The sequence below is a fragment of the Schistocerca gregaria genome, chromosome 6, assembly GCF_023897955.1.
Source record: "Schistocerca gregaria isolate iqSchGreg1 chromosome 6, iqSchGreg1.2, whole genome shotgun sequence".
Lineage (NCBI taxonomy): Eukaryota > Metazoa > Arthropoda > Insecta > Orthoptera > Acrididae > Schistocerca > Schistocerca gregaria.
Window position 1 is genome coordinate 417,543,516 of NC_064925.1, and position 27,332 is coordinate 417,570,847.

At 40.2% G+C, this 27,332-nt stretch overlaps 1 protein-coding gene across 1 annotated transcript in view; it reads left to right on the forward strand.

Moving 5' to 3' along the window:
• Positions 1-27,332, forward strand: part of LOC126277968 (uncharacterized) — a 199,771-nt gene that overhangs the window by 151,240 nt on the left and 21,199 nt on the right. Inside the window, exon 7 of the mRNA XM_049977621.1 lies at positions 13,891-14,889. Coding sequence (XP_049833578.1) covers positions 13,891-14,889 — 999 coding nt within the window. The remainder of the gene's footprint in view (positions 1-13,890; positions 14,890-27,332) is intronic.

Sequence of the window (27,332 nt, forward strand, 5' to 3'; positions counted from 1 at the left end):
GAAATAGAAATTTTAAGAAAGGCTAGGAAACTTGAAAATGATGAAACTAACAAAAGATCAAAAGAAGATCTGGCTCATTGTCTTAGAGTAGTGTTCATGCTAGAATCAGGCAGTGAATGTGAAATAAGTGATAGTTCAGACGAAGAAAACATAGAAATAGAGGAAAGAGAGCAAAGCATAACAGAAAATATACCTGAAAACCAAAATTAGGTTTTTTCTAATCAATATCTGGTGGTAGATACCAAACCAAAAAAGAAAGAGCCACCAGACAATATGATATTGGGGCAAAATTTGATTACAGTCGTGAAAGACTTTAAAATCAGAAAACTGAAAGAGCCACCTGATGATATGATACCGGGGCGAGAGTTGCGAAGGAGGTAGAAATCAAAATCCAAAAAAAGCCTCCAGATATAAATAACTTGTCTTGGAGTGATCTGATGGTCGAATAAGATTTGTTATGGGAGGAACAAGAAAATTCGGAAAGTAGAACAATCAAACAAACTATCATCTCAGTCAAAATTTATGGTATTAAATTGCAGGTACTTTTAGACACTGAATCCCAAACTAGAGCTATTTCACAATCTTTCTTTAAACTCATTTCAAATAAACCAGGGTTGGTTGTGATCTCAGTAAATGGTGTGAAAATTGTAGGAGCAAATGGCAAATCCAGCAAGGTTATTCGAAGACAAGTATTGGTAGAATTTGAAATTAAGGGACAAAAATTTGAACACAACTTCCTAGTCGTTTCCAATTGAATGCTGAAATGATTCTAGGTGTTGTTTGTTAGACAAGAAAAAAGTATTCGTTGATTGTGGTTACGGGATTGTCAAAATTAATAATTTTGGGAATTAGATTTGTGGAAAACAAAACTTCATGGGACAATGAAGTTGATTCATTGATATTAGAATTAGACCCAGGAAATGATGGTTTGTCCAATCTATATGAAATATACCATGTCAAGAATGTGATGATTGATGGCACAAAACAGAAACTTTTAAAGAAATTATTGAAGAGATACAAGAACTTACATTGTAACAGATAATCAGGAACTGTTTTCAGAGAAACCGAGGATAGCAAAGAATTTTGAATACCGCATTGAAGCAGTAGAACACGAACCATTTTTCGTGAGACCTTATCCAGTACCACTAGCTAAGAGAGAAGCCATGCAGGCAGAAATCAATAAAATGATTGAATGGGGGTTTATCGAAAAGAGCAATAGTTAGTATTATAGCCTTCTCATTATTGTGAACAAGAAAGATGGAGGTGTGCGAGTGGTAATCAATGCACGAACTCTAAACAAAGTTGTCAAAAGAGAAGTAGATCATCCAGAAAATTTAGACGATCTATTGCAAAAGTTCCACAATGTGCGATATTTGACTAGCTTAGACCTGATGGTGGGGTATTGGCAAATCCCATTACATGAACAGTCTCGAAAGTATACCACATTTCTATTTGGGGGATAATGTTAGCAGTATAAAGTTGTTCCTTTTGGTTTTAATACTTCTGTCCCACTCTTCATTACGGCTTTAGATTCTGTACTAGGAAGGGAAATAAGTGCTAGATTGACAATTTGTGTGAACAACTTATTAATTGGCACAGAAAATTTGAAAAAACTTTTGAGTTTTTAAACAAAACACTTTCTGCTTTTCAAGCAGGAGAAATGACATTAAAACTGAAGAAGTGTGAGTTAGTAAAACAAGAAATAAAATTCTTGGGACATATTATTACCACTTCTGGGATTGGAAAGGCCCCAGAGAAGTTGAATGCTATTGAAAAATGCCCACCATCTAAGAACCGAAAGCCGTTAAAAGCGTATCTGAGCCTCTGTAGATTTTACCACAAATTTGCGAAGGTATTATTACCATTTCTGGGATTGGAAAGGACCCAGAGAAGTTAAATGCTATTGAAAAATGCCTGGCACCTAAGAATCGAAAGCAGTTAAAGGTATATCTTGGTCTCTGTGGATTTTACCGCAAATTTGCGAAGGGGCAACCGTTTAATAGTCCTCATCTAAATGGGTTGCTTAAGAAAAATAGTGCATTCATTTGGACACAAGAAAGCCAAAAAGAATTTGAAATTCTAAATAATGGAATAATATTTTGCAACACCCTATTTTTAGTCAACCATTTCATATGAGTACTGATAGCAGTACATATGGGACCAGTATAGAAATCTTCAAAGAGAACATAGAATCAGTGGAACCAAAACACAGGACAATAGCTTTCGCTAGTCGAACCCTGACTAAGTATGAAAGAAATTACACCATTTTAGAAAACGAAGCTCTAGCTATCATATGGGGCTTGAAAATATTTCGAAATTATTTAAGGGGGCATAAAACTATTATACATACTGACCACAAAGAATTGACATTTCTTAAAGACTGACACTTATTCACTGGCAGATTAAGTCATTGGGCACTGTACCTCCAGCAGTTTGACTATGAAATTTTCTATGTTACAGAAAGTGACAGTCATGTAGCAGATGCTCTGTCCAGACTACTGGAAGGAATAGACAGTGTGCCAGAGGCAAATAATGGAGATCGCACCTTTCATATGAGGTTCATCAAAGACGTTCAGTGAAAAAATATAATCTAACAAATTTTAAAAAAATGTGCGGTACTACCAAAACGAAGATGAAGTCCGGAAATCAGTTAAAGTAAATTTTAATAATACCAAGTATCCTCAAATTTGTAAATTTTATAAGACCTTAAGGATATTTTATACAAGAGGAAAGAGGCAGATAGAGAGGAGTGGAAAGTATGTTGGCCATCTCAATTTGAGACCGAAGTAATTGACTATTTTCACCTTGCCTCAGGACACTGTGGTCTGAAAAAGTGTATTGAAAAACTCTGATATAGTAGTAATAAATATCAGTGCAACAAAGAAAATAACAGATCGAATTAAATTATGAGATATTTGCCAGAGGGCAAAAATTACAAATCGAACCAACCAAGGTTATATGCAGAACAGTGTACTGGAAGACACTCTTGACTCAGTGGATTTGTGTGGGCCTCTCCCAAAAACTTCTGGAAATTGTACATACATTGTAGTGACATTGGAAATATTTTCTAAATTTATTAAACCATTTCCCCTTAGAATAGCTACTGCAAAAGCAGTATTTAATAGAAAGACTGAATATTTTAATACAATAGGAAAACCAAAGGCAGTACTATCAGATAATGGGCCTCAGTTTATCTCAAAAATATGGAAGGAAGGGATGGAACAGAATGGTATCCAAGTGAAATATATTTCGGCCTACCATCCTGCAAGTAATCAAATGGAATGTTATATGCATGAACTAGGTAGGTTGTGTCAAACTTACTGCGATCCCAATCATAAGGCACAGGGCAGGTACATTGTGGACTTTGAATATGTAATGAGTACCCTACATCATGAAACTACAGGATTTATACCCGAGGAAATTCTATTTAATTATAAGAGCAAAAGTATAATTGAAGAAGCCTTACAATTTTCACCCTATGTAGAACTAGATCTGAAAGAGAAAAAAGACTGAAAGCAAAAGCGGAAGCCAGATATAAAAGGCATGATAAATGACCAAATTCAAAATTGGTGATTTTGTTCTCATAAAAACTCATGAAAATCTAGTGAAATAAACCAAGAAATTTCCACATTTAAAATATGTAATGGTCCCTTTGAAGTACAAGGAATTCCACACACCAATGCCTATTATCTTGTTTATCCTAAGTCAAACAAACCATTGGGTGTTCGTAATATTGTAGATTTAAAACAGAAATGAATAATAAGGGACAAAATTCAAGAACTGCCTATGTATTTTAATCTATATGTTCTTATTCTTGATGACGTATTGCCAAGTGTTGTCATGTTGGAAAAGAACTTTTCTATTATCAGATTACTGATGTATGTCTGTAAGTTTCATATTCGATATAAAATAATGGGATAGACATTATATGTAAACTCCAGGCTATGACTAACATAAGAACTGCAATAATGGAATGCACAGTATGATCAGAAGGACTGCCAAATGTGTCCATAGGCAGACAAGTGTTGATGATGAAAATAACAAAGAACTGCCTTAAATACAGAGTGGGGAGCGTAAAAGACTTGCTTTCTATGATTACTGGTTTGTACATTAATGATAACTACTGCTGCCCACAATTTAGATTGCCCTGTATTCATGTGTATTCAGTGTGCTATACAAAGGGAACTTTAATGAAAGTCTCTACAACAACTAATATTCATATCATATTATTTCAAATTAATGTGCCTAGTTGGGCTGGCAACCATTCGATTTTTCATTCATATATGAACTTTACTACTTTCATTATTTCCAAAGTAAAAGTCTGTTTAGTTTTTCTATTAATTACAATATATTCAAAATTACTGTCCGATAACTTCACCCATTAGACGCATGCGCAGTCAAAATTAAAACTCTTCCCAGAGTGTAACACTGGTTTGTGTCATACCAAGCAAGTGTTATAACCTCCTCCATTGCAAGTACCCACCTCAGTGTTGTTGTGGCTCCCATGTGGCTGTCGTCCACCTCTTGTTGGACTACCCAATTTTAGCCGCTCTGCTGCAGACTTTTAACCTTCCCAGTACCCTGTCTACGGTGTTGGGCAGCAATGCCTCATTGACTGACTTAGTTTTACGTTTTATTCGTGTGGGGTTTTTTATCGTACACTCTGTGTGGGAGTCCATCCTTCTCTCCCAGGCCTACACCCTGTCTCCATTTTACCTCTTCGTCACTCTTTCCTTCCATTTTTACACTCTTGGTGTTCATCTTTTCTGTATCACCTTGTCAAGGCTGGAGATTTTAGTGTGTTGCAGAGTGGCTGGCTCGACATTTTTTATTCTTGTGATCATCCAGCCCAGGCCATCTGCTCTATGATCTTAATACCTTCCTTTGCTTTTCCTTTTGCTGTATGTTTTCCCCTTTGGTTCTCTTCCTTTGTTTTCTCTTTCAGTGTGGTTCCCCATTAGTTTTACCCCTTTTTACTTTCCCCAACTCCACTTGGGAATTGTTTTACCTTACGACTTGTTTGCATGAGGAAAAAGGGACTGTTGACCCTGTAATTTGGTCCCTTTGCACCCCACACCAACCAACCATCTCTGATAGAAATTTGAGAACACTGGCTCATTAGGATTCTCTTGTACTCACAGGTTTGGGAGGACTTCTTAATACCTCATGTTATATGTTATCAGTTTGTTTTTGTGAGACGTGTGAGTACTTTTAAAATGTCTCTTCAAAGCTCAGTTTAGATAATATTGAGAATGTAAAGAATTTCACATTTATATTTGTTTCTGTATACACTTCATTCCAGCTTTGGTTTGCTAGTTCTTTTGATAAATCTTGTATTTTGATTTCTAATAAATGTATTCCACCTGCAATTTAGGGATTTTTTTCCGAAGGCAATACTACTATTATTATTTGGCAGAAATAGTTGGTAGTCGAAGATCTTTTACAGCTACATCACACTTTTGCCTGTCTATATTTGTGGTCACGCCGTCAGTTGTAGTAATGATTGTTGTACTATTCACTAACAGGAAATTCCAAAATGCTGAAGGATATTTATGAGTGTGTTAATAGTTTCATTTATGAGTTTTTTTGTTTGTGTTTGTGTCTCCACATAAAATTAGGTTTATTCTTGCACATGAACTTCTGTTAATTTATTATAAAAAGTGTCTGCACTACAACTGGGAGATCGACATACACACAAAATGATTAATTTCTTAATGATGTCAAGACCTGTTCATTCAGTAATGATATTTCGAAGTAGTTGTCTTCATTTACTATACTGCGATCATGTCTTGATTTGAACAGTGTTGCTTTTCTGATTTAAATGTATGGTCTTCCATTCTTTAACATAGTCGTATAGTAAGTGCTATAGCAAGAACAAACACAGTTTAATGGAACAAGTACTTTACAGAGCAACACATAAGATACAGGTTGTGCACAGCACTGAACAAATTGACTGTACACCAGAGTGCACACCCAGGTGGCTTCTATAGGTGGGTCTGTAAACTTTGTGAACTGTATGGACGCACGATCTATGAAATTGCAAATGTCATGTGTGAAGGTACATCACTGCTCCCTTCTACGAGGAGGGAAAACACATAACATACATAAAAAGAAAACACTAGGCAGAGAAAAGTTCATGGTGTGAAAGAAAAAGGACTGACATTATGCCTCATAAAAAACACCAATGATGACACTGATGTCCATTTTGTCATACAACGATGTGACTGGTGCAGCATGTGACAGGCAGGCAATGGCGAGTAGAGGCAGAAGTGAGCGGCTGAATTGGCAGACTGTCTTCCCACATGTGAGAGGCCGTATGGTAGGACTGGGGATGGCATCTCCATAACGCCATTCTTGTCAAGGTCAGCCATCAGTGCTGGAGGCATCAGTGGGGGCTTTGGAGACAGTGGCCGCACAGGACCTAGCACTGGAGGAGTCAGTGGCAGCCATGGCATCAGATGCAGCAGGGGCTGCATGGGTGATGGCAGTTGAGAAGTGGAGGCAGGGGCAGGAACACCGGACAGCAGTCTACCTGGCAGTGATCCCTGCTGCAGTGCAAACCAGACAGTCAGCGACACAGGAACAGGTATCGATAGGGGCAAGGGAGGCAGTGAGCCCTCCAGAACAGGCCCCACCATGTGCAGCCGCAGCTGGTCGAAGTGACGGGACGTCCATCTGTCAGGAGTGCAGACACAAGCGCTGTCCCAGTATTGTTCGATGATGGCAGAAACTCAGCTCGGCTGGCAGCTCAAAACACAAGACAAGACAGGCACATCCGGCTGGAACCATCGTGGAACTGGTTACGCTTGCGGGCGAGGGGTCGAATGCAGCAGATGGAGTAGGATCCGTGATTGACGTCCATGTAGCAGATCTGCTGGATTCTGGAGTGAAATGGTATGAACTCAAAGTTCAGGGGACTGCCAGAAACATATTTCCACATCTGAGTTTTAAATGTCTGAACCATGTGTTTGGCCTCACATTAGATTGAGGATGAAATGGGGAGCAGTGAGATGGTGAATACAAATAGCCTGAAAAAAAGATGCAAATTCTTGAGAAACAAACATGGGGCCATTATCATTAACCATGGTATACGGAAGTTCATCAGTTGCAAAATCTTAAATACGGCCAAAATAGTGGCCATTGCGGACATGGATGAACAAAACGCCACTTAGGGAAAATTGGAATAGGTGGCCACTACAATGAACCAATACTGATTTAGGAAGAGCTCAGCAAAATCGACATGTAGATGCTCCCATGGGTGCTGCGACAATGGCCAGGGGGGAAGATGCTGAACACAGTGAGTGCAGGGAGCAATAAGCTGTGTAACGCCCCCATCTATGCCCAGCCAATACATGTACCGGCCAGCCAAAACTTTGGTGTGAGGTCCCCTACTGACAGGCAGAAGCTGCAGTACATTACGCATAAAGAAGTGTGAATCACAACCCAGAGAGCAGCATTCTCCATAGCTAACAAAGGAACCCCATCAAAGACAGAAAGGCAGTGCTGGAAGCCAAAGTAATTATGCAAGCGATCCGAGGCATGGCCCGGAGATTTTCTGGCCAACCATGCTGCACAAAAGAGAGGACCTGACTATGCGATGACGGCCGAAGCTATTCTGACACTAGTGATGGGGAAACCATCAACCATGTTCTGGTTCTCAGTATCTAAATTGGAAAAAAAAACTCGTCCTGATTGAATGCTGGTTCCAGCCCAATTGGAAGGTGAGATAATGCATTGGTGTTGGCAAGTTGTGATGTTGGCTGGTAACAGATCTGCTAATGATAATGGGAGAGAAAGAGAGCCCACCGTTGCAAACAATGCACTGCCTTGTCCAGCACCAAAGCCAAATATTTAAACAGAGCAACCAACAGCTTCTGATCCATGATTAAATGGAACTTAGAACCATACAAGAAGACATGAAATTTTTTGAGGGCAAACACAATCGCTAAAGTCTTTTTTTTTTTTTCAATCTGAGAATACTGCTGTTGAGTGGAAGCTAAAGTCTCAGAAGCATAAGCAAAGGGTCATTCAGACCCGTCCACATATTTGTGTACCCATACTGTGCGAGCTACCTGTAGCCAACAAGGAATGCTGACCCGGTTGAAAAATGACCACACTCATGTCAGATTGAAGCTTAGATTTAAGCAAAGCAAGTGCTCGGCCATAAGCTGGGGACCAGAAAAATGGCACATTTTTATGCAGAAGCATGTGCAAGGGTGCTGAGCAGCAGTGGATGAATCCAGTAAAAATTTATGGTAGTATGCAACTTTACTTAGAAACATCTGCAGTTCCTTAATGGAGGTCGGCCATGGCAAAGCCGCTATTGTGAGAAGATGGTGACGCAACAGCTTGACCCCTGTGCAAAAAACCTCATAATCTACATACTCAGTTGACAGCTGAAAGAAATGAGGTTTGGCAAGACTGCACCTGAGACCTGCAGACTGAAAACTGAAAAACGATTGGAGATAAGGTGGTCTTCAGTGGAAGAATCCAAAACAACGATATCATTTTGGTAATTAATGCATCTGGTCATAGAGGCTGTCAGCTGTTCTAAAAAATGCTGGAAAATTGCGGTTGTGCAAGCAGTGCCAAAAGGCAAATATTGATTTTGGTATAGGCTGAAAGGTGTGTTGACAATGAGAAAGTGATTTGTGACCTCAGCCAAGGGGATCTGGAGGTATGCTTCTGACAAATCGATCTTGAAAAAGTATTGGTTGCCTGATAATTTTGCAAACAACTTGTCAGGGTGGGGCAGAGGGTCTGTATCTATCGTAGACTGTGCATTAATCATGACACTAAAGTTGCCACAGAGGCAAAGCTTACCTGTTGGCTTCTTAATGATAATCAGTGGTGTAGCCCATTCACAAGAAGAAATAGGCTGAATGAAAGCAAGTGATGTCAAACAGTCTGATTCTGTCTTGACAGAGTCGTGCAATGTGATAGTCATCTGTCACGCCCAAAAAAAATGAGAACAGGAGGACTCTTTCATGGTAATGTGGGCCTGAAAACAGATAGCACAAATGAGCCCAGAGGAAAACAGAGACAAAAACTCTGAGCAGAGGGACTCCAGTTGCTGATAGTCAATTTGATCTGACACTAAATTTACCTCATCGACAATGGAGAACCGGAAGCATTGAACACGTCTAATCCAAACAGTTCATTGGTGTGGGAATGATGTACAATGAGGAAGGTGAGAGGATGAACAATGGATTTATAAGAGGCAGGAGTGAAGAACTGACTTAGGATCGGAATATACTGTTTACTGTAGCTGACCAACTTTTGTGAAACCTGTGTGAGGGGAGGGGAGCCCAAGTCCATGTACATTTGCATGTTTACTAAAGTCACTGCAGCTCCTGTGTTCACTTGCATTTTTAGAGGTTTGTAAAACACACGCACACCAATAAACAATTTATTCAGAGAGACAGTCATTGCAGAGATAACAGTTTATGTCCATCGGTACTATTGTGTCCGCCACGTTTGAAGCGGTGTTACAAAGTGACCTTTCCTTCAACACTTGCTGCAAACAGCCCAATGCTTAAGGCACGCAGCACGCTCTTGTGGGACAAAGCGGTATGGGTAAGACAGAAGGGGGCACATTGCCACTGTTGTGATGCAACCTTTTGCTGCTGTGGCCATAACCGACAGTGCCTCATGCAATGTTGAGGCGAAGGTTGTACTGGTGCAATGGTCCCCCATCGTCCTAACAACTTGGAGTGTTCCAAACAGGGCTGACTGTGCACCTTCAGATATGTCCCACCATGCAGCAATGTAATTGTCTGCGGCCTGTGGCACTTTGAAGGGCTGTGCAATATTCAGCATATGCATAAGTGATGGATCCTCACATTGAAGCGCTTTTTTGCGGCCTTCCCTATCTGGAACCAGACAAATAATAACATCACACACCATGTGACCAGCATGAGATTTGTGATGGGTATGAGTGGCAAATTTACAATGATGGTTCAACCTGTGTAATTCTGCAGCCCAGTTCACAATGACATGTGTTCTGTCACAACAACATGTTGAGAGAAGCTTGAGCGTTCCATCAAATGATAAACTGACTGATTCCCGTAATGGCTCTATTTAGCACAAAAGCTGATAAATGTGAAACAAAAGCCAGAAAAGAAAGAAAGGCCTGTACAGGTTTGCATCATTCACATGGAAAACCTGGAAATGTCAGCGTAACCATGTCTCATAGGAGTCCCAATCTTCAGACTATTCATTATATGCTGGAAAGGGTGACAGTTGCACTGATAAGAGAGTAACCTGCTGTGAACACAGTGGGGTGCCACTCAGTTGAGAGCAGTGGCAAGAGACTGCAGTTGCTCCACGAAAGCTTGCTGCTAGGCAGTGAGAAGTTGTAGTCTTTCTTCCATCGAGATGTTTGTCGGTGACTTAGCACTGGCACTGACATGCAGAGAAAATGTAACCCTCACTCATTGTCAAGTTCGCTGTAGCAAGAATAAATACAATTTATGGAACATAGCACTTTATAAAGCAATACATAAGATGCAGGTTATGCATAGAATTGAGCACTTGGACTGTACAAAAGTAATAAATGGTACAGAGTAGGGCAAGCATTCGTTTGTGATTGCTTAAATAACACTGTTTCTTGGCAGCTTACCAGACCCCACCAGGGTGCTAATCCAGATGGCCTCTATAAGTGGAACTGTGAATTTCTGTGAACGCGCGATCTCTGAAATTGCACATGTCATGAGTGAAGGTAAATCAATAAGTCTGTCATTTCATACAATGCCAGTACTACATGTTGGATTTCTGTGTCTCTACACCTGTCGTCAATAACATGAACTAATGTGCAGTTCAAAGATTGTAGCTGAACTTCAAATTGTACTTTATTTTTTATTGATTGCACGTTTTGATGAAGGATTGTTAAGTTTGTGATATGTCCCATGTTTGTACTTTATTTTTTATTGATTGCATGTTTTGATGAAGGATTGTTAAGTTTGTGATATGTCCCATGTTACTTTTTGCAGTAGTTTCTTTTTCTTTATGGCATGTAGTATGTGTGTCATTTGATGTTTTATAATTGATCTTGTGAGTGATTATTTCTGAATTTTTTAAACTGCTGTAGACACTCTTTTGGCAGAAGAACCCATTGTTTGGCTTTATCCTTAAAAAAGACCTACTTCTCCTACTCATGGCAACAGGTATTTGACCACGTATGGCCCAAGATCCACCCCTATACTTTTATGAAACAGCTGTCCCACTCTTCCCTTCCCAGTCCTGTTTAAGTGTAGGCCATGCCAATTGGAACCACATCTACCGATAGTCCTGATGTTGACCAATGTCTGTCAGTATGACTGGAATGCCTCAGACTACATAGTTACACAGTTACCTGATAGGTTGTATTATGAGAAATAAATAAATTAATTAGCCTCAGCTCACACTTAAAGAGCTTAGTGGATTAGCCAGTCATCCTGTGAATCAACTACCTGTGCTTGCTTGGGCTCCTAATCTCGCAAATCAGACACTCAGTTCTTTAAGTACACTTATATGAGTTTCACCTTTATAAAACTAATTTCCCTGTATGCTCTGCAGAGTTTTAAATGTTCATAAGCACAGTAAAGTCAACCAGTGTGAACTCTCATTTGGTAGGCCAGGTTCTGTGTGTCAGAGGCCAGGACAAAGGGTGGTTGATGGAGAAATAACACGTCTGTCAAAAACCTTGGTCCAACTGGCCTTACTGGGAGTCGTATGTAAGGGCTACTTGACACAGTTATGGTGAAGACAACAAAGGTCTACAAGTTGAGCGGGAGCAGGAGATAACCAGTGGAGCTCACAGAACAGATGCACCAGTCCATTTGGTGGAAATAAGCCTGGTACTAAAACAGTTGTATATGGCAATGCAGGGTTTTTCAGCAAATTTTACAGATGAAATCATGGGATATTAGCCAAATGGCAGCGCTATCTTCTAGTAACATATCAAGGAATAGGAAATTCATTGATATTTTGTTACAGGACAACACTGCCACTTGGGTGCTGTCCTGAGAAGATTCCATGAAATAAACTGTGATGTTACCTGCAGTCATATCTGGGATGGCTTTCACACCTGCAGCACTCTAAAGTGGAAAGAAACAGGAAACCAGTTTAACTCTCCTTAGTAAATTCCATTCTCATTGCATGATGGCTTCTCCTCATCTTTGAAGTGGGGACCATTCAGAAGGACTTCTGAAATAAAGACTGCTGATTTAGTGAGGGGAATTGTAGTGTTAGAACACCTAGACACTGAAGAAAAATTTAAAAAATCCAAAGAAAGAAATGGAAAGCAAGCAGATAGATGTTTCAGGAATCATTGGGATATGATGATAATGAGAGTCAGTTTTTTGAGGTGGATATAATAGAATTATTCATATTAGGTCACTAGATCATGGAGTGGAAGTAGGAATAATATAATGTATGTATGTGTGTGTGTGTGTGTGTGTGTGTGTGTGTGTGTGTGTGTGTGTGTGTGTGTGTGTGTGTGTGAGAGAGAGAGAGAGTGAGCGGAGAGAGGGGGGGGGGGGGGGGGGAATGTTACTTGCAGTGCTTCATAGAACTACATCTGTTTGTGTAGTAATAATTTCATTTTAAAGGAGGAGAGAACGAACACAGTTAAGTAGACATATACATATTTAAAAAATCTTAAGGTAAAGCCATGAGCTAGCACACATTCCATTTGATTAAGCACTCTACTCAGTTTCTGTTCACTGTCAGTAACCATAGTTATTTATCAGCTAACCATATTACACTGATTTTTTTATCTGTGAGAAACTCCTCCAACATTGAGATGGCTCATTGCTTCTTCATAGACAAAGTAAATATCAGTGATGACAATGAATGTACCATAAAGTAATTAAGAGCATATACAGAAACTTAGAAATAGCCTTTATTGTAATGGAAGATTGTAGTAAATCCCCAATATTTCTTAAATTCTGTGTAGATGACAAGTTGATGCTATGGAAATTTTCCATAACACGCAAGTTGCACAGTGTATACATAGTAGATATCTGTAAGATTTGATGTGGATGTCATCTAAGAATTTAGAATACACCTTAATTTTTTTTTACCCTCAAGCATTATTTTTAATGCATTCAGGCTTTATGCAGTATAGAATTGCATGTATTTTCTTTTTATCTGCGTTCAGCAACAGTCAGTATGCTGAAAACCAATTATTAATGTTTAATAAAATTTCATTTACATTTTCACGTGTTCCAGTTTCTCCATTAGACTTGATTATTATACTTACAATGTCAACAAAGAAAACTCCCTCTGTTTCTTGTCTATATAATGGCAAATCATTTATAAATATCAAGAACATGAGCAGACCAGTATTAATCCTCGTGGTACACCTGTTGTGTCTGTTCCCCATTCTGTTCTGAAGATGCTGTTTCATTGTGTACATTCCCTGGGTCTCTTAAATGTAACACTCTGTAGTTAGATAGGATGCAAACCAGTTACCAGCAAGAACTCTGATACCATAAATTTGTGCTTCACTAAGATAATATTTTGAACTGCAGAATCAAATAGTTTTGACACATCACAGAATGTATCAGTTGACAATACTTTCTCGTTTACATTTTGCCAGTCTGTTTACTGTGTTGAGCAGTGGAATCTACTGTGGAGAGACCCTATTGAAGTCCAAATCCAAACTATGGGTATATCTTGTGTTGGATGGATGTGCTACTGTTCTTATGAACATATTGATTTCTAGTACATTCCGCAAGGAGTTAAATTATGAGATTGATTGTTAGTTATTAATTACACCAAGGACAGAACTTTACACTCTGGAAATTTCAAATACATCAGAAATAATTTACGTGTGGCAAATACAAATGTTTTACTGAAGCTGTCTAAAAAAGTTTCTCTTGATAACTTATTTATTTTTCCTTTCAGGACAAGGCAGCACCACTGACTGCTCTTATACAACTTCTCTATAATTCAGAGATGAACAGGAGAAGATTTGTAAAGGAAGATGGAGCAAATATTATATCAAAATTGTCGGAAAACTGGGAGAATTGCCCTGAGTTATTATGTACCATCTCATGCCTATTAAAATATTGTAGCCACAATAATTTCTCTGAAGTAAGGAAACCAAGTCCTCAAAATTACCCAGAAGAAATGCTTGTGGGAAATAGGACTGTCCAATGTAGAACATCTCATCATGGTACAGGTCACTTATTGCATGAGGAAGAAAGCATGATGCAGAATAATGTACAAGGTCACTGTAGCTCTGATAAATTAGAAGGCATTCATGATAATAAGATATCTAAAAAACCTACTAGCACTCTATTAAATGTCAGTGACTGTAAGAGTCCTGTGAACAGTAATCACACCCTATTTAGAAGACTGCTTCCACCTTTTAAACCTGGACTTACATTTTACTTATTTACAGTTATGAAAAGTACTGAAAGAACTGTTGATGAGGGTACTACTGACATGCAGCGCAAAGGGAGTATTTTAAAAAATAGACTGAAAGAAATTACAAAGAAAAGGAAAATTTATGATGGTGATAAATCAAATGGAGATTCACACAGTTCTGCTTCAACACAGAATGGGACAAGCACACTAAATGGAATGTCAACAACAAAACGAAGAAAATGGTTAGAGACTATTTCAAACTCTTGTCTACAAATGCCAGCAGGGCACCATTCAAAAAGTATAAGAGAAAGCTGGTTGCAGAAAATTGGCAGTTCAGCAAGCTGCATGCAAATGGAATCAGCAAAATATGAAAGTAAATGGTACAGAAAGCTACTTGAAACAGCTTGTGTGAAGGAAAATGTGGAACATAAAGTACCTCCAGCAAGCAGATGGCCATACTTATTAGTAAAGGATTTACCAAAGGATATTCAATATTTAGTGGCTGGTGTAAACAAATTTGGCATGGATTTCAAGGTAAAAAGATTTGTAGTTCTATTCATTGGCAAGAGATTTTTATCAGATATATTTACATTTATACAAGTGTTTCTCAAAGGACTCAACAACTTTGAAAATTCACATAGATTTATTTATATGAATTACAAAATTGATTTTGGTGTCATTTTTTAGCAAAGTACCTGAAGTTTTATACTTTACAGCTAAACAGGTTGAATGTGAATTCCATTGGTTATGTAGCATACATTCTATCTTACATAAAATTTCTTGCCAAACTTTTTGCAGCATGTCAGTCATACTTGTTCAGTTGTGGCGTAGAGTGTTGCTCCAAGTTCTGCCGGAGAAAGCAATAAGGGTGGCACAAACACAGTGTGTGAAGCACTTGCTGAAGATAATGAGTGGAAAGACATTTTTATTATTCTCTGGCTGAGCAGCCAAGATGTAACATAATTATTCTTTGCTAGTTTTAGTTTTGACGGTTCTCTTTTATTGATTACATTATCAAGTTGTTCAATTGGATTTTGGAGAGAAATAAATAGTTATAATGCCTACAATCGTCTTTCTGTGCAGTAGAGATAGCCCAATGAGCTGTCCCTGGAAGATGGTGACCTCAGAAGAGCAAGACGAAGCGGTAAATTTGAGTATGTCACAAAATGAGAGAGTAACTTCGCCTTGCGAAACTAAACAAGATCAGATAGAACAACAAATTTCATGGCTACAGGGAAGTCTAGAGAAACAAATGAAAGACTTGTAAATGAAAATTACAGTACGGTATGGCACGAGTTCACACTTAAAGACAGCATCAGCAGCAGCACATAATTCAGTCACTGGCCCATGAATGAAGAGACAAGTTCCTACCAGAGAAACCTGAGCTGTTTCAATACAACACTGACTCTTATTTGTTAATAGTAGGTATTCCTTGGCAAAAACGCGTTGGTATTTGTACAGCCAGGGCCATGTCAATGTATGGTCAATCAACAGGGTTGACAGCAGAAATGATGCTGGCATCAATTCCCAGGCGATATAATGATGCCATTAATGCCCTGTACTTGTCATCCCACAGTGCCTCACATAATAGCTTGAAGAGGTGAGGCTGGAGCATAGTAAAGATTATAACCAGTCAGACTCTGTTTAATGCTGAGTCCATGCCACATTCTAAAATAAGTCCTTGTTGGTGTTTACATAGCTTTGTGCAGATTCTCAGACTAATCAAAACACACAAAGTAGCAACTTTGTGGAGCATCAGGTTCTGATCTCTCAGTCTAGCCACCATACCAACAGCTGCAAGTCATCTTTCTAGAATGTACATAATATTTACCGCAAGCTGGAAATGGGCATCTTCCTTACTGAACTTGTGATCAAGGCACATCACTAAGTGTGACAAGCACTGGCATGTTGACAACGAAATGCTGTTTGCCAGTATAGGGCTGTTACCTACCAGCACATCCTTGAGTGGTGCCTACAACTCCGCTGCCTCTGGTAACTGATGTCTGTAAAAGTTGACAATCCCCAGGACTGTCCATCGATGGCTATGGGATGCTTCCACTTTTTCTTTGATAGGACAGATATCAACGCTGAAATGTCATGCCCTAAGAATGTGACTTGCTTCTGCTGAAGGTTGCACTTAGCTTTTTTTATTACTATCTGTATTTCCAGATTTTCTCAAACACTGTCTTGAAATGGTGTTCATGTAATTTGGCCATCTGCAAAAATTTTAGTAAATCATCGAGGTATGCAAAGCCCAAATGTAGTCCCCTCAGTACTTCGTCAATGATCTCTGCCAATAGTAGGCTGAGATTTTAGCCTGAATGCAATGCGGAGACACTCCCAAGAGGCTGAAAGGGGTTATGACGGAGGTCTTGAAGACATCTGCTTAGGCCACCAGAATCTGATTTTCGGCCCTTTTGCAGTATACTATGCTGAGAACTGCGGCTCTGGCCAACACATTTGTTAAATCCCATAGATTAGGAACAGGATAGTGGTCAGGTATTGGCCTTACATTTAGCGCATAATAATCCCCACAGGGTCTCCAAGTACCGTCCTACTTCCTGACCAGGTGCAATGACAGAGCCCATGGGCTACCTAATCTCCATAGAATGCACACTTCCAAGATGCTGTTAAACTTTGCTTTCACTTCTTCAAACTGCTCAGGTGCCAGTCTTTCCAGCCTTTGAAAATACAGTTGACCTGCAGTAGTTTTAATGTGATTTGGTGTGTTGTGAAGTACCTCATGGTCCAATACCAGCGAAACTGCATTATTATCTAAAGTGACTGCATCGCTTGCACCTCTGCCTACAGTGCCCATAGTTATTTCACTGTTTCATCTCATTTGTGCTATGCTCAGCTTTAGCTGTAGCCCATGGTTGTGGATAAAGTCTGCTCTCAGTACTGTCTTGTGCAATTCTCCCAGTATGATCCTCCACCTGAGTCTCTCCCTGAACCCAATGTCCACTGTAACTTCTAGTTCACCATACGTCTTAACCAGCATGTTGTTGGCGCCCATTAGATGATGTGCTGCACCCACTATTTCCTCTTTACTCTGTTTATATGGCTGCACACTGACCCTTGAGCCCATATTGACTATGTAACATTGGTTTCTTCATTTATTTGTCTATTATGTAGAGGCATCAGGACAATGGGAGTGGGCAAACATTTTTCTTTTGTTGTTCAGCCTGGCTAAACTCTCTCACATAATTAGCCCAATCATAGTGCAGAATCTTGTTCGTTCCCTACAACCTCACCCTCAGCTACTATGGTTGTAGTGGCTGTCACTGCTTTTCAAAAAGTGGCCTGCTGTGCCTATTGCAGGACTCCAAACTTTGACGGGAATGAGCAAGGCGATGTGCTTCTTGTAGCTCGTACGCGAACTGTGTGTGGTATCAACATGTCTGTTCATCTCGTACCCCACCCCCCGTCCCCCTCTGGTGCCTGCCTCTATCGTCCAGGGGACCCTTTTCCTTCACTATTAGTGTTGACAGCTGTTTCTGCATTCCCATCATTCTGTAACTTCAGATCACGGAGCTGTGCAACAATGTTCACTTTCAGCACTTGCCTCATAGCTGCAACTTCCACTTTACTGTTGCTGTCCACACCTTGCATTATCACAGCCACATCCGCTTGTCCCAATACTGAGTGTATTTTGTCTGCCACTGACAGCAAAGAGTTGACGTTATAAAAGCTACATGTGATTATCACCGTTTTTACTAACATTGGCAGCTGTTTGAGCCATACATGCCTCAGTTTGTCATTCAACATCGTCATCTCCTCTACAATACTTTGGACATGCCGTCAAGATTCCGAAGGTGTCCTATCCCCAATATGTTCTGAATACAGGACGTGCTGCATCTGTTGATCTATGAATTTGCATACACACTGTACTACCATGTATCTCAACTGTCAGAGCCCGTCCTGTGTGGGCAGTTTCAATACAACATCCGACAATGTCTCTACTGCTCACATGTCCAAGCTATTGAACCCACCACAAACTTAGTGTAATCTTCTGTAATGTCATTCTGCATGGGTGCCAGATCCACCATAGCAAGCTATAGCATTTGACACAAGCAGTTTGCAAAATAAAAACTCTTGCCTTATATCTTAATGATAGAATGTACAAAGCTGAGTAATTGCTCCATCTTTGTTACATCAGTACTCATCTATTTAAAGAGCAAAGTAAGTGCACTCTTGGTTATGGTTATGTTATAACAATGTTTCTTCAGTATTGGAAGTCATGGCTATAGTTCTACTTTTTACTGTGTAGGTGGATAACAGAAATGTTTGAGTTTTGTGGGCCACTCTTTTCTCCAAAACTGTTTGGACCCTGTCTCTAGCCATGTGTAGAGAAAGATACTCGCCAGTTATGTGATGTTTTCCTGTTTTCCTTCCTTTGCAGTCATAAAACTAGCCAGGTCCATACCTTTTGTCAAGTTAGCGTCAGTCTTAATAAAATTTGTCATGCATTTGGATTCTTATTTTTACAAAATGTAGATTCCCTTTAAAAAAGTCATAAGTTTACAAAATAAGTCAGAGTGCTTATAACTTTGATCACATTTTAATTAAGAAAGCATTTCTAAATTTACAACACATTGGGGATTTGGGTTATCACTGGTTTCTGCACCGGTCTTTACTGTAAAGCCAAATTGTAAGTAGCATACATCATACTTGCTGTCAGGTGCTGGTTTAAGTTTCTAAACTGCATCCTTGAAGGTAGAAAGAACTTCCTGGCTTAAAAATCACTTTATGGTTGATTTAAAATACAATTATGTATAAGTTATTCAGTTGAGTTGAACTTCACATCACAACTATAGTAGTCAAGAATCAGCTCCATGTAATACACACATTCCGATTCCAGATGCAAGTTTTCTTTATATCATGATGCCATTGAACGTAGAGTGCATAAATTGACAGCAGCTGCAAAGCACCAAGAAAATGACAACTAATCAAGGGAGCCTTCCTATGCCCTGAGTAGGGCCTGAAACAAATGTTCTGTGGTGAACCCATTTTCTTTTATTTTATACAGAAGCTGCTTTTATCAAACAGTTTTCTTGCCATCATTTTACTTCAAATGAGACAATAATTTTACTTATATTGGTATTTTGTTGTATTTACTTGTACGCATACCACCTGAAATGTTCTTATGTACCACCATTGTTACATCTACCAGCTGAAAAGTCCTTGGGTATATAAAGATTCTCCCTTAATTTTCAACATTGCAAATTTTTCATTTTAAATGACATTGCTATTGAGTATGAATCACTGTATATGCGATGTTCATAGATAAAGTTCAAGAGATGAATCTTCACACACATTGTTAATTATTTACTTAACTTGTACATGGCATCAGTGTCTGGGGGCAGTGATAATTGCATAGTCTAATACAATTCATTAGGTCCCAGGTTGTTAAAATGATACGGCAGAAGCTTAGTAACTTGCTTCCCGGTTAAGATGTTTTATTTCCATTAACAAGAATCAACCATAGTCACAAACATTTTCCATAACTGCAAGGCAATTATAAACTCAGAGTGCACATAAAAGTTAAAGACTTTCACGTTGTGTTCACTGTCTCCTGTACGGAATGAAACTAATGCAACTGGTGCCGAGCAAGAGTAGGTATACCTCGTGGATTCCATGAAGTTCTGATTATCAAGTTAGTGCATAGGTAACTTCTGTTTGTAAATTTTATCATATTTTCAATTTAAAGTTTACATTTCCCAAATGTAAATTCTTTTAGAGATTTATAAAATTAACAGGTAATAACAGTATTGCAAAATTAGAGTAAATATTTATAAAGTTATTGGTTTTATTTTAAGTTGATACCTTAACCAGATATCAGTTGTAAATCTATAACAGTATAAATAATATTATGAGAAGGAAAGTTGTTACTCACCACACACTGTGGGCAGCAGCACCAGTGCATGATGGGAGTGGCGACTGGGGGTGGGGGTAAGGGTAAGGAAGAGGCCAGGGTGGGGAGGGGGAGGGGATAGTATGGTGGGGGTGGCAGACAGCGAAGTACTGCAGGTTAGACAGTGGGCTGCGGAGAGGTGGGGATGGGGGTGGGGGGAAGTAGTGGAAAAGGAGAGAAATAAAATAAAAAGGCTGGGGTGTGGTGGTGGAATGACAGCTGTGTAGTGCTGGAATGGGAAGAGGGAAGGGGGCTGGATGGGCAAGGACAGCGCGACTAATGAAGGTTGACGTCAGGGGGGTTATGGGAACGTAGGATGTATTACAGGGAAAGTTCCCACCTGTGCAATTCAGAAAAGCTGGTGTTGGTGGGAAGGATCCATATGGCACAGGCTGTGAAAGATTTCATGTTTGGCAGTGTGTTCAGCAACAGGGTGGTCTACTTCTTTCTTGGCCACAGTTTGTTGGTGGCTGTTCACACATACAGAGCTTGTCGGTTGTCGTGCCTACAAAGAATGCAGCAGTGGTTGCAGCTCAGCTTGTAGACTACATGACTGGTTTCACAGGTAGCCCTGCCTTTGATGTGATAGGTGATGTTAGTGACTGGACTGGATTAGGTGGTGGTGGTGGTCGTGGGAGGATGTATGGGACAAGTCTTGCCTCTAGGTCTATTACAGGGGTATGAGCCATGAGATAAGGGATTGGGAGCAGGGGTTGTGTAAGGATGGACTAGTATATTGTGTAGGTTCAGTGGAAGGCAGAATCCCTCTGTGGGAGGGGTGGGAAGGATAGTGGGTGGGACATTTCTCATTTCAGGGCATGATGAGAAGTAATCGAAACCCTGGTGGAGAATGTAATTCAGTTGCTCCAGTCCTGCATGGTACTAAGTTACAAAGGGAATGCTCCTCTGTGGCCAGACAGTGGGACTTCGGGAGGTGGTGGGAGACTGGAAAGATAAGGCACATGAGATTTGTTTTTGTACAAGGTTGGGAAGATAATTACAGTCAGTAAAGTCTTGAGTGTAACTCTCAGAATATTTTGTGAGGGACTGCTTGTCACTGTAGATGCGACAACGATGGGTGGCTAGACTGTATGGAAAGGACGTCATGGTATGGAACGGTTGGGAGCTGTCGCAGTGGAGGTATTGCTGGTGGTTAGCATATTTGATATGGACAGAGGTACTGGTGTATCCATCTTCGAGGTGGAGGTCAACATCCGGGAAGGTAGCTGGTCATACTCAAAGGGTTGAGTATGACCAGATGAAGCAAATGGGGGAGAAGCTGTTGAGGTTCTGAAGGAATGTGAATAGGGTCCTCACCCTCAGTCCAAATAGCAAAGATGTCATCAGTGAATCAGAACCAGGTGAGAGGTTTAGGATTCTGGGTAGATAGCTCATGAATAGGTTGGCATAGGATGAGGATGGTGCCATGTGGGTGCTCATAGCTGTACCCTGGATTTGTTTGTACATAATGCCTTCAAAGGAGAAGTAATTGTGGGTGAGGATGTAGTTGGTCATGGGACTAGGAAGAAGGTTATTGGTTTGGAATCAATAGGGTGATGGGAAAGGTAGAGCTCAATAGCGGTAAGGCTATGGGCATTTGGAATGTTAGTGTACAGGGAGGTGGCATCAATAATGAAGAGCAGAGCACCGTATGGTAAAGCAACAGGAACTGTGGAGAGTCGGTGCAGGAAATGGTTGGTATCTTTTATTTACTGTAGGTGGGTAGGTTCAGGGTAACAGCTTGAAGGTGTTGGTGTGTGAGAGCAGAGATTCTCTGTGCAGTGGAATGAAGCAATGTGCTTCGTATCTGAGTCAACAAAACAGAGTATGGGAAATGCATGACTCCTTGCAACACAAAGCTGGACACACCTTTGGCATTAGTGGTAGACGTGAGTCAAAGTGCTGTGGGCGCAGTACTGCAATAATGGTCAGATGATTGGTGCATGAAGTGCATATGACCACTAGCTCCTGGCCAAGAACAAGGCAGTTAAATACTTCCTGCCACAAATAGAACAAAGGATGTTCATGAGCTACACAGATCACAACTCACCAACCTACGATTTCAAACTAAATACTGTCAACTGCTCTCCCTGCCAGTGCAAGCATCTGGAATTTATGTCAATTTAGCATGGTCATAAAGCACATTTCTGGCATTGACAATTTGGTGGCCAAATGCCTTTCATGTATCAGCAGCATGTTGCAACCAACAGTGTTCTTAGAGTTGGGCAAGGCACAGCAGGATGCCCAAGAGCTCCAGACCTTCATTGACACTACCTTTCGGCATTAAAATTGCAAGCGGTCAACATTCCCAGCAAAGTGGTTCAATTGTGTTGTGACATTTCACAGGAAAGAAAACGACTATTCCTACTGACTGGATTTTGTGGTCAAGTCTTCGACAGGTTCTGCAATCTGTGCCATGTACATATCCTTTATGGTGTTCCAGATGCAGCCTCTCATTTTGCATATGTGCACCTCGATGTGGTAGGACTACTTCCTCTGTCAAACAGGCAGGGACATCTGTCCTCAATGATTGATCATTTTATTGTGCTGGCCCGAGGCGACACTGGTGGACAACATCACTGCAGAGACTTTCTTCTTCTTGGCCTCCTCAATAATTTTCTGCCATTCCTCTCTGGACTTTGCTGTGGACTTCCAGTTACAGCAACCGACTCTGGCGGCGTCCTCTCCATCCTCGTCGTTCCATCTCAACCTAGGTCATCCTCTTGCTCTTCTTCCTCCAGGTTCACTGCAGCAGGCTTTCCTTGCGGGATCTGTCTCAAGTCACATTACATGTCCAGCCCATTTCAGTCTACACAGCTTTATGAACTTCACCACATCATCCTCCTTGTAGTGGCCATAAAGTTTGTCATTTCTTCGCCTTCTCCAGATCCCATTTTCATAGGTCCAAAAATCCTCCTCAATATACTTCTTTCATGTGATCTCAGTTTTTTTTCACCCTGCCTTGTAATTGTCCATGTTTTTGAGCCATAAGTAAGTACTGGGCATATCAGCGTTTTGTAAAGTTGGCACTTACCTCATGACATAAGCTTGGATTTAAAATGTCGCAACATTCCAAAGTAGCATTGGTTAGAAGCACTTATGTGAGCCATAATTTCAGTAAAGCTGGTGCCATTTGCTTCTATCTTTGAACCCAAGTGGTGAAACAATCCACTCGCTCAAATGTCATTCCATCAAGGGTCGTTGTGGGCTGTAAGGGTTGGTCAGTGTTATTATACATATAGTTTGTCTTTCCATCATTAATTCTCAGGCCCATCTTCTCTGCGCTCAGTTTTAGAGCTGAAAATGCTCTTTGTAGATCCCTAAGTGTTCTGCTCATTAAATCCAAGTCATACATACAGACTTATAGTAGATCCTCTTGTCTGTATACCCAATTCACATACCAGTTTTTCAAGTGCCAGGTTAGGTTGAAAAGTAGGCAGGGAAGCCCATCTCCTTGCCTTAGCTCAGTTCATGTGGGAAACTGAGGTGATGGCCTTGACTGAACTTGCATGGTACACTGGGAATACTTTAGGGTGACCTCTATTAAACGCACCTATTTTCCAGGTTCTCGAAATTCCCACATTGCCTCATGTCATATACAGATTTAAAGTCAATGAAAAGATGGTGCACACCAACATTGAATTCATTGGTCTTTTCTACTATTTGTTGGAGAGTAAATACCTGGTTTACAGTTGACTTTCCTGGTCTGAACCTGCATTGATAGCTTCCAATAATATCTTCTGCTGTAGGTGAAAGTCTGCTAAACAGGATATTTGATAGTACTTTATATATAATATTTAAAAGTGTTATGCCTCTGTAGTTGCTGCATTCAAATAGATCTCCTTTCTTATGCACCAGACAGACTATCCCTACATTCCATTCTTATGATAACTCTTCCTTTTCCCAAATGAGGCACACAATCTTGTAGATCCTACAATTTAGCTCAACTCCTCCAGCTTTCAATAGTTCAGATGATATATTGTCAGTCCCTGGTGCTTTATTGCTCTTCAATTAGGCAATTACTTTGTTCCCTTCTACTTGGGAAGGGGGAGGTACTATGGCATCATCTTCTGAAGTGACTGGGATGTCTTCAATAGGGGATGCTGAAGCATCCAACAGTTCACTGAAATACTCTACCCAAAGCTCCAATACCTCTTGGTTATCAGTTAGTAGTCTCCCATTTTTGCTTTTATACAGGTTGATGCACGGCCTAAATGCTCTTCTTTCACTATTAATTTTCTGATAAAATTTTCTAACATAATTTGTTTTTCGAATTGTCTCCAATTCTTCAGTCTGCTTTCTTTCCCATTCCCTTTTCTTTCTCTGATGCAGTTTCTTCTCCTTTTTCCTTTTATCTTGATAATTTCTTACTGCTAAATGAGTATATGATTTCTCAGGCATTTTCCTGTATGTCAAACATTTTTCCTGACTTATTCTCTTACATTCTTCATCAAACCAGGAATTCCTCAGTTGTTTTCCTTCTTTCCCTAGCACTTCTGCTGCTTTAATGACTTCATTCCTGCAAGCGTTCCATTCCTGATCCAGGTTATCACTTACACTAGGGTTGTACAATGTAAGATTCTCAGCAACCTTCTCAGAATACCTTTTAGAGATGTCTTCATTTCTTAACTTCAACACCATATACTTACTTTGAAGTGTTCCTTTGACTTTTCTTGCATTGGATATTCGAGCTCTTAGTTTTGCAATTACAAGGTAGTGGTCTGAATCTACATTAACTCCTCTGTAATTTCGTACATCTAGTAAGTTTAAGAAATGCCTGCCATCAATAATTATGTAACCAATTTGGTTGAAGGTCCCCTGGCCAGGGCTACACCTTGTTGCTTTATGAAACCTTTTGTGAGGGAACATAGTGCTATCTATGCGACAGTGCAAACTGAATGACTTGTGCCCATTGCCATTTGTATGTTCATGGAGGCTGTGCTTTCCTATTGCTGGGAGGTAATGTTCTTCTTTACCCATCTGTGCATTGAGGTGTCCAATAATTATTTTAGTGACATAAACAGCACATCTGTCATAAGTTCTCTCGAGGCTCTCAAAGAAGGTGTCTATCCTGCTCGTCTGATACTTCTGTCGGTGCATGTACATTGATCAATGAGTAGTTTGAGAATCGGGTCTTCAATCTCATATGTGAGATCCTAGATGTTATTCCAGTGAATCCAGTCACTAGGTGATTAAATTTTTGTCTTACTGCGAACTCTGTACCAAATTCATGGTGGCTCTCTGAACCGTGGTAGAAAATTATCCAGCTTCCCATATCAAGCACTCCATGTCCAGTCCATTGTATTTCATGTAGGGCAATTATGCCTGCCTTGGTTTTATTGAGTTGATCTAGCAGTGACCTCAGGGCCCACACCTTGTACAGCAGAGACTTTAGCCCCTGGATTTGCACTGACTTGGCTACCTAGGATTGGCTGCCCATTACACATAAACAGTTACCACGATGGGCAGTTCAAATCGGATTTATTGGCAAGCTGGAAAGGTTCTGTGCGTATGTACAGCACAGGACTACCAGTACCACAACACCAGTAACAGAATGACCAAAAGATGGCATTGTTTCCTGGAGATGGCACTAGTATGCCATTGAACTCCCTGGACTTCCACCCTTCTGATAAACCTCCTAGGTCTTTGAACAACATATAAGCAGGACTTGGACTCCTTGGCTGTGGAATTCGTTTATGGTGAACCATTGCATCTTCCCTCAGAATTTACCAGAACCAGCTCGATCCAATCAGCAATGCAAGATCAACCAGAATTCCTTTGGCAATTAAGGGACCACATCACTTGAATACGACCTCCCACAGTCTCCAGAAATGGTAAGCCCACCACTTTCACATCCTGTGACTTAGAAAGCTGCTTGCGCATGATACTCCAAATGGATAGTGTCAGGCCACCACTGCAACCATTGTACTCTGCCCCATACTATGTTCTACAAAGAATGAAGAAGTCAGAAACACAAACTAAAACTTTGCATCAAAACAAGTGTTCAGGTCCTAGTGCTGTGAAATGTGGAAAAAACCCCAAGTGGCAACTATAATAAGAAGAACGGCACCAAAAATGGAATAGGAATGTAATATGTTGATAATCATCCACGCAACCTGCCACTGAAGATGCCTTGCAGAGAATAAAGGCGAAACACTTATGACATGAAAATTGTGTTTCATTCAGTTGTAGTCAGATGGTCCAAAAAGTAAAAATTATCAATAAACTGTAATAACATAGTAATCTTATTAGTGACATCTGTGTTCTTTACCTGTGTCTGAAGCATTTAGTATTTTACCTGTAGCTTCAGTTATAGAATTCTGGAACGTTTTCTCAAATGCTGCTATGTGTAGTTCATCTACATCTACATTTATACTCCGAAAGCCACCCAACGGTGTGTGACGGAGGGCACTGTATGTGCCACTGTCATTACCTCCCTTTTCTGTTCCAGTCGCGTATGGTTCGTGGGAAGAACGACTGCCTGAAAGCCTCTGTACACGCTCGAATCTCTCTAATTTTTCATTCATGATCTCCTTGGGAGGTATAAGTAGTGGGATGCAATATATTCTATGCCTCATCCATATCCCTATATTCTTATATATCCCTCAGAAAATAAACTCTATAGGCCAATATTAGTTTTGTTTGAAATAACTTGCATGTTAGAAGCACTATTGAAACTATAGTCCCTATTAAAATTACTTGATATTTCATGTCTGTCACTTGCTGCTACAGTGTTGCCCTATTCACTGCCAACTACTGCTCTGTTGTAGGTGACACACAAACATGGCTGGTCACTTCACAAATGCTATAAATGTGTAATGCAGAGCAATGTTGGAAGCAGCTGCTGCAAGGTATGAGGGAAATGAGAAATGCTCTGTCGATATCTGATTTTAAGTGACCAGTGACTAAAATGTGGCAAACGACCATTTTGTAGCCCTTAATTTAAGCTTGTGTCCTAACCTAACCACAGCCTCATGATGTGCACTGTATCCACGAAAATGATCAGCAATCTACAGCAGAACTAAAATCACAATTCCCTTTTTCACAGTGTTCAAGGCTAATT